Source organism: Onychostoma macrolepis, chromosome 19 (genome assembly GCF_012432095.1).
Source record: "Onychostoma macrolepis isolate SWU-2019 chromosome 19, ASM1243209v1, whole genome shotgun sequence".
Taxonomy (NCBI): Eukaryota; Metazoa; Chordata; class Actinopteri; order Cypriniformes; family Cyprinidae; genus Onychostoma; species Onychostoma macrolepis.
Window position 1 is genome coordinate 33,394,271 of NC_081173.1, and position 8,765 is coordinate 33,403,035.

Genomic DNA, 8,765 nt, shown 5'->3' on the forward strand with positions numbered 1-8,765 from the left:
GAGTTTATAGAATAACATTTTTTCCCAGAGCTGAAAAATAGGTCACAGCATTAATAATGTAGGACTCATTTCCCAAACTCTTACCATAATTCAAGAAACCAAATATTTCATGTCCATATAGTAGGCTAAAAGAAAATTTCATAATTTGTCATTTTAAACATTTTAATTGTATATTTAACCTCTTTGTATATTGACAATGCAAGAAATTTTGATGAGGTTGCAATAAAACAAAAGGAGCAGGAAATGACATCTGGTTTGCCAACCACTTCTTTCTTAAATAGAAAACAAGACATTTCAGCACATGACCAACACTTACAGAAGCGACACAACCTGAGACGCATTTACATTGGCTATATTTTGCGAAACAAAAGGCGAGCAGCTAAAAAAAAAAAAAAAAAAAAAAAAAAATGTTTCTCGCGTTCTCGTTTAAAAACATTTTCTTTACAGGTGTTGTATCGGCTTTGCTTATTTTTCACCCTTGTCTGATCGATGCGCTTCAAGGTAAGCACAGAATTCATTTGTTTACTGAGAAGATTATTTATAGGCTATAACTGCTTCATTCGTCACCCTGGCGGTCCGCACTTTCATAATGAACCGAAAATATTTTTTACAATTCTCATAATAGCATAACGTTGTGTTTTGAGCCGATGTAAACTAACTAAATCGAAAGCGCGATATGGCTTTGTGCCCTTAACGATGAGTCTGTTTGCACTTCTGGTGAATGCGGTGAACTCAATCTCTGCATGTCCCGTGAGTTTCGCGGGCGTTTGGGAAATCATAAAAGCAAAAGTCTGTGTCAAAAGTCATATTGCAAAAGTCTGTGATTTAATTAAATAGGTAGGCTAATAGTGTAGCCTATATTTCTGTTATCCTATGACAAGACATTTTGTCCTGGTAAAAGTGTTTTTATTGTTGTTTGTGTTCTATGTTCTTCAGAGAAACACCATTTCTTCTACAGATTTACAGTCCTGACCAAATCAGACAAAATCCCAGATTTCACAGCTGAGGCTGTGGTTGATGACAGACGGATGAAACAATACAATAATGAAGCTGAAAACTGGATAGGAGTGACTCTGTTTGAATTTGAGGGGATCGAAGCTCTTGGAGAACCATATGATCCTAGAGACTGGTACAAAGATCAGCTAAAGATTGTGTCAAACTGCACACAGTGTTCTGGTGAGACTAATGCTTTTCCTAAATCATGTCATAAAGTTGGATATGTCTTGTTGGATATATATTTTCACTGTGTATAAGCTTCTCAAGCAATTTGTTCTGTGATTGTAGAGCTTCATGTTCTTCAGAGAATAATTGGCTGTAAACTGGAGAAATTTCCTAATGGAACAGTGATGAAGCTGCCTGTCTTTGATGAATATGGATTTGATGGAAATGATCTTATGGCCTTTAATTATGACACTCTGCAGTGGATTGATAAAAGTCCAAATGCAAAAGAAATCAAAAAGGATTGGGATCGTCACACAGAACGCAAACAGTGCTTGCACCAATACCTCAATGACTGCATGGACTGGATCTCCACACTTAACAACACAAATAACAGTAAGTTCTGAATCTGATCAGTTCTCTTGAATTAGTTCTTGTCACCGTGTGTTTGTGTTTTTGACTAAATTAATCCATGAGATTGTTTCTAATTCTAATTATTTCAATTCAAAGGCAATTTATCATCAATCAGTGAAAAATAAATGCTACGGAGTTAAGTAAGGGATAATGTACATCCAGCTGGTTGTTAATGCAGAATGAACACTGACAGGGTGATCAGGAACCTGATGCGAAGCGCTTATTACACGGCTACTTACCACACAATCAGACACAAAATACTGACTTGAGGTGACATTTTATTTGCTCTTCAAACACAAACATCCGCCAAAAAAAAAAAAAAAGAAAGTTCCTAACAAGCGGCTTTGAGCATAAATTGAGTTCAGAAGAGACAGACATTTAAATGCATAATGGACAGTCATATGATTACACAGCTCTTCACTATACAGGTGCATCTTAATACAGTTTTTCTCAATTGTTTACACACATTTTCTGAAAGCCTGCCTCATATTCTCAGAACTCTACACACAAATCCAAAAAAAACACACACAATGGGCAAAACCCCTCAATTCTCCTGCAAAATGAAACTTTACATTCAAAACAATGTTATTTCTTCTCAAAATGGGATTTTGTTTTCAAATGACACACAAACCATCATATGTATAGACATTTATAAGAACCAGCTGAACACTGATGTGCTCAATGTAAAACACTATGATGAATGTAAAACACTTCTTCTCCATTCATCATAATGACTTAGGCCTTTTTTTGGTTCAGTGTTACACTTACTACAGACAGTACAAACATAAGTGTGTTGTAAAATATTTGAGAATATTGTTTATACTCAGAACACACAAATACATGGTAAAATTTTATTTTATTTTTCCTGCAAAAACAATGTACACAGTGTACATCCCATTCCCAACCAACACAAAGTTGCACATACACTACATACAAAACAGAAGAATTTACTGTATACAGTTACAGTAAAAAAAAAAAAAACCTATGCTGCATCCTCTCTTCTGTTGCGGTCTGGCCACAGCACCTCATCCACATCACAAGCAATGTTTTCCCTGGCCAAGCAGCGGGGGAAATATCGCCTAGCATGGCAATTCCAGCCATGAAAAGCATCAGCTGCTATATCTCCACATGCGTCCTCCATAGCTTGGAGAAGAGGTATACGCTTGTGGATTTCGGTCATACACTTTCCATCTCCAGGCAGAAAAAAATTCCTCAATAGGATTGAGGAATGGAGAATATGGAGGGAGATAAACAACTAAAAAGCGTGGGTGGGCAGTGAACCAGTTACGAACCAGAGCAGCCCTGTGGAAACTTACGTTGTCCCAAATGACAACGTACCTGAGCTGCTCTGGGCCATCTACCTGATCTGGTGGAATGAGTGTGTTGTGTAGGGTGTCAAGGAATGTGATCAGATGGGCGGCGTTGTAGGGGCCAAGGGTAGCATGGTGATGGATGACGCCGTGGTGGGTAATCGCTGCACACATTGTGATGTTCCCTCCGCGCTGGCCAGGGACTTCAACAATGGCACGCTGGCCGATGATATTCCTTCCCCTCTTTCGTCTTTTTGTGAGGTTGAACCCAACCTCATCAATGAAGATGAACTGGTGCTCCACTGCAGCCACCTCTAGCTCAAGGACTCTCTGAAACACACATGACAATATCAGAAATAGACATGGAGTGGTCACTATTGTGAAGCACAAGCATTATGATTACAATATGTATAATTTACTGTATACAGTGTTGAGAGTATGCATCAATTGTGGGACTCACTTGCACATAGTTATATCGCAATTCTTTGACTCTTTCTGAATTGCGTTCAAATGGCACCCTGTAGACCTGCTTCATCCGGAGATGATTTCTGCGCAAGACACGGTCCAGTGTTGATAAGCTTACCCTATCAATATTTTGAAACATGTCATTGTTTTCTATTATTTTTCTTTGTATTTGCCGTAATGTTATGGCGTTGTTTTCTAGGACCATGTTCATGATTTCAGTTTCCTGTTCAGGAGACAGAACACGTTCCCGACCACCTTGTGTTGGTAATCTTTCAGTTCTGCCAAACAAATAGTAAAATACTGTAAATACAAAGTACTGTAGGTATACATTTCCTAAATACTTGAAACATACTTTACAGTATTTGTACAGTCCTACAGAACAGTCCACAGGCAATACTGTACTACTGTACTCATTGAGTACTGTATTGATATGCAGTACTGCAATTTTCTAGTGAGAGTAGATTTCTTACCTATTCTCATTTCGGAAAGTCCGGATGATGGATGCTACAGTGTACCTGCTCAAATGTGGCTGTACTCTTTGCCCAGCCTCCCTCATTGTTAGACCATGGTTGACCACATGATCAACCAAAGTGGCTCGGATCTCATCAGAGATTACGGTCGTCCTCGTCCTCGTCCTCTCACTCCTCTGGCTCTGCCTCTGTTTCCAATGTTGGCATCCATTGCTCCAAAACAGAAGAGCTCACCTGTTGCCCTTTTATGCTAAAGCTCTGATTGCTAATTGTAAAACTGTGTGACGGGTGTTTGCCCTTGTGATGAGTCAGTGTGCATATTTGAATGGCAGTGTGTTCCTTGTGAAAACAAGATATTTTCTGCATGACAATTGTGCCAAAAGCAAAGAATTGTGTGTAGTGTTTTGAAAAAAGTGTGTTTTAGAACTGCAATTTGAGTGTAAAGCAGGAACTGTGCTTGTAGTTTAGCAGAATTGGTTCAGGGGGTTGGTGAATGAGTTACATGTTGTGGTCATTGTGTCTCAAGTACCAGAATTTGTGTGTAAACAATTGAGAAAAACTGTAAATTAGAATGTCGTGGAAAAGTTGCAATGCACACAGACTGAAGTAGTTTAAGTCTTTGGTTCTTTTAATTGTGATGATTTTGGCTCACATTTAACAAAAACCCACAAATTCACTATCTCAACAAATTAGAATACTTCATAAGACCAATAAAATCATCATTTGACACACAGCAGCCACAACAGCACTTATGTTTTATTTATTTTTTCCTTTTTATTCGAAACATTCACAAACGCATTAACTATATCATGAAATATCTTGATTCTCACCTTTATGATTATGTTGATAGTGGGCGATGGTCAAAGTAACCTAATAATGTAATCTATTAACTATGCATAAAATCCTGTCTGTTCATGGGTGTCATGCCATGACATATTTTTAATACGACTAACTTTATATTTAATGTGAATTTAACATTGAAAGTTAATGTGAATAAAAACATTGCAAGTTAGGCTACTAATCATAACACTTTCATTGTACGGAAAGAGAGCAAAGAACATTTTCACCGACAGTCTAGAGTTCAAGTACTCTTAAAAACACCCATTAAAATCACTGAAGCTGTTTACACTATGAAATTAATATCTTACAGATTCATACACACATTTGCACTTTGCAGTTTCTGACGAGAATTCGCCAGAAATATGTATTCAGTCAGTGAGCGAGTGAAGAAAACAGGCATTTTAGCGATGACTCATCTGAACACCTCTGATTGGTCATTGCATTCATAAGCAAACAGAATCGTGTGTGATTGGTTATAATATGCAGTGCTGTAAAAACGCGTCTGTATCTGGCTCAGCACCAGCAGCGAACACAGTATGACGCACTGAATGATCTAATCACGCCGGTGTGATTGCACCAAATATAAAAAAATATTAATCGGCTACTTTTTGAATTTTGGAAGCTGCATTCAAAATCCACTTGGCTGAAAAATCTGTGGGGGCACGTGCCCCTCACTTTGAATGGGCATGACGCCTCTGAAAGTCATTATTTTTGTTTTCTTTCTCGTAGCTTCAAAAGTACAGCTGAACTACTGATGTCACATGGATTATTTTAACGATGTCCTAACTATGTTTCTGTGCCTTGATCGTGGTAGTACACAGTAAAACCTCCAGCGTTAAATCAACACTCCCAGTGTATATATAATCCACACTCAGAGTGTTAAAGTTAATGAGATAATTAGTGTAGTAATTGAGTGATGATTGAGCATTAATGAAGAACACCTGCTGTTAACAAACTGAATCACTGAAAGAAAGAGAAAGAAGAACAGAAAAAAAGAGACGAGACAAGCAGAAATACAAGAACTACAATTGACTTCAGCCACAGCCACAGTTTTAGTTTTGTCTGAATTACCATTATCGAGGTCAGTGTTTACTTTAGTTGGGCTCTTGAACCTTGACTTAAAAGCTGTATAGTTTAATCATCCTCTGCTGAGATCTTGAGAGATTTAATGTCTTCTTTTATCTTGTGTTGATTTCATCTAAGGCTGTGGCTGAAGTCAGTTGTAGTTCTTGTTTTTCTGCTCATCTCGTCTCTTTTTTTCTGTTCTTCTTTCTCTTTCTTTCAGTGATTCAGTTTGTTAACAGCAGGTGTTCTTCACTAATGCTCAATCATCACTCAATTACTAAACTAATTATCTCATTAACTTTAACACTGCTTCAGTGTTACTTTTTTAACACTCTGAGTGTGGATTATATATACACTGGGAGTGTTGATTTAACACTGGAGGTTTTACTGTGTACCACTGCTGTCCATGGAGAGTCAGAAAGCTCTCGGATATCATCAAAAATATCTTAATTTGTGTTCTTATGGGTTTGGAACGATGTGAGGGCGAGTAATTAATGACAGAATTTTCATTTTGGGTGAACTATTCCTTTAATTCTGAAGTCCTTAATAAAATTAATCTCTTTTAATTACTGTAAATACAGTCGATAACTGAGGCACAAGATGATAGCAGTTGTGTTTGAATGAAACGAGAGAGAGTGTGGTGGTGTGATATGAAAGATGTGCTATTCACTGTTGCGAATCTGATCAGTTGTATCAGGAAATCTGACGCTTCGTTTATTAGTGCAATAGTGTGACGTGTAATACAGTAAAGTACGATACGTTTTCTAGAGGCAGTATAGTGTCTCTGTGCAAATTAATAAATGATTTTGACTGTCAAACTGGAATGACAGATGGCACGTCAGCTGACTGGATTATTAGACAATTATAACGGCAAAACCTGAAAAAAGGTGCATATTCTTCTGTGAATCACATTCACAACCCCATTTGTTTTCACAGCACAGAAACCACTAAGACAAAATAATTTTTTGTGAATGTTTGTTTGTTAATTGCATTATTATTTTCTGCTCCAGCTTTACCAGATGTTCACATCTTTGCAAAGAAAGCTTCTGATGATCACAGTAAGCTGGTCCTCACCTGTCTGGCCACTGGCTTTTACCCCAGAGATATTGAGATGTACATTAGATTGGAAGAATCTATTCTTGCGGATCAAACATCTTCTGGAATCAGACCAAATGCTGATGAAACCTTTCAGATGAGAACCAGTGTGGAGATTGACAGAAACCACAAAGGATCTTATGACTGTTTTGTCATTCACAGCAGTCTGAAAAAAACACTTTCAACAAAATGGGGTAAATATCTTCATAAATACAATCACGTACATAGATGAAATAGATTAATATTGCTGGTCACAAACAATATATATATATATATATATACACACGTATATATGAGAGTTTGCTTTTTATTTTATTATTTTATTTATTTATTTATTTTTCATTCTGCAGATGGAAAATGTTCTAACTGTGAAACATTACGATGGCTTGTTATAACTGGAGGAACAATAGTAGCATCTGTTCTAGCTTTCGCTGTGTACTGGTACATTGACAAAAAGAAAGGGTCAAGTGGTGAGTTATAAATATTCAGCATTATCACTGCAGCTTTAAAGTTTGTGTTTCTAAATACCTTTTTTTATGATGGTTAGTTTCTTTCATTATTTGAGTTTTATTTGACGACACAGACAACAAGGTATGGTTATTCATAACACATTTATTGAACAAATGTGAAGTGTGAATAAACATATGTACATTTAATCCTATTCATAAGAACATTATCTGTTTTAATACTGTAGAATCTATCCTAGCTCTGAGGAGAAATCATCCCAATAATTATGGTGCAGTGAGTGAGCAGATACCGATGAGCAGTGCAGCGTGTGCTGATACGTCTGATGAAGAGCTCAGTGCTGATTAATGTACAGATTCGACTGGGATGTGAACAGGTTTTTCATTTCATTTTCATTCTGAATGGACACTGTATTCTAATTATCCAGACCAGTTCAGCAAAAAAAAAATAAAAAAAAGCCTTTTGTTTTCGGTTCATGTTTTTTTTTTTTTTTTATGTCAGCATTTTCTAATCTGTCTGCTATTACGACAGTCACTGTTTATGACGTTGTTTATGCTCAGCTGAAATATGACGTTGCTTTTCACATTTGAGAGTTTCTTGAAACATTTGTGACCCTGGACCACAAAACCAGTCTTAAGTCGCTGGAGTATATTTGTAGCAATAGCCAACAATGCATTGTATGGGTCAAAATGACCGATTTTTCTTTTATGCCAAAAATCATTAGGATATTAAGTAAAGATCATGTTCCATGAAGATATTTTATAAATTTATTACCGTAAATGTATCAAAACTTAATGTTTGATTAGTAATATGCATTAAGAACTTCATTTGAACAACTTTAAAGGCGATTTTCTCAATATTTAGATTTTTTCTGCACCCTAAGATTCCAGATTTTCAAATACCGTATTGTCCCGAATATAAGATGACCCTGATTATAAGACAACCCCCCTTTTTCCAGATGTACCTTTTGGAAAAAGGCTTTTTGAAATCTAAATCTTGTTTTTTGTTTCTCTCTCTCTCTTTCTCTGTAAAATATTTTTCTTAAATTATTTTCAAATTGCATATTTTTCCTATTTTAATTTTTGTTTTGAAAGTATGGTAAATACTGGTAAAATGTACCAACAATGACATTGAAAAATATACACTTTTTGATATACCACTGAAATAACAGGTAACCCATCTGAATTATATAACATTTAGGCTATCCATCTCATAGTAGCCTACCAAAATTTTATCACAGTAGAAGTGAAATCTTATTGTAGTCTTCAAATCTGGGTACTATCTTATGTTTTAAAATCACTTACAGAGGAAGTTTGGTCCCATCAGGCTAACATGACAGTCACGATCATGCTGCTGTAAGCTTTTCTTTTTCTTTTGTTTTCACTCGCGATCTTTACAACACACATTACATTACATATTTCATGGCACACTCCTTTTATGCGTTTTTGGCGCCACCTATTGTTGTGGGTGTATTATTGACATG

At 36.5% G+C, this 8,765-nt stretch overlaps 1 protein-coding gene across 1 annotated transcript; it reads left to right on the top strand.

The window, feature by feature from the left end:
* The first annotated feature begins 743 nt into the window (after nucleotides 1-743).
* Nucleotides 744-8,220, top strand: LOC131525189 (H-2 class I histocompatibility antigen, K-Q alpha chain-like). Its single transcript, XM_058752558.1, has 6 exons — nucleotides 744-750; nucleotides 937-1,176; nucleotides 1,285-1,554; nucleotides 6,733-7,011; nucleotides 7,168-7,287; nucleotides 7,512-8,220. The coding sequence occupies exons 1-6, from the start codon at nucleotides 744-746 to the stop codon at nucleotides 7,628-7,630; spliced, it is 1,035 nt and encodes a 344-aa protein (XP_058608541.1). The 3' UTR covers nucleotides 7,631-8,220.
* Nucleotides 8,221-8,765: the final 545 nt, after the last annotated feature.

What these genes read in the sequence shown, in the direction of transcription:
- LOC131525189 (XM_058752558.1), top strand. An exon ending in AACACTTTCAACAAAATGGG is followed by an intron (nt 7,012 to 7,167) that starts GTAAATATCTTC and finishes TTCATTCTGCAG; the next exon opens with ATGGAAAATGTTCTAACTGT. An exon ending in CAAAAAGAAAGGGTCAAGTG is followed by an intron (nt 7,288 to 7,511) that starts GTGAGTTATAAA and finishes TTAATACTGTAG; the next exon opens with AATCTATCCTAGCTCTGAGG.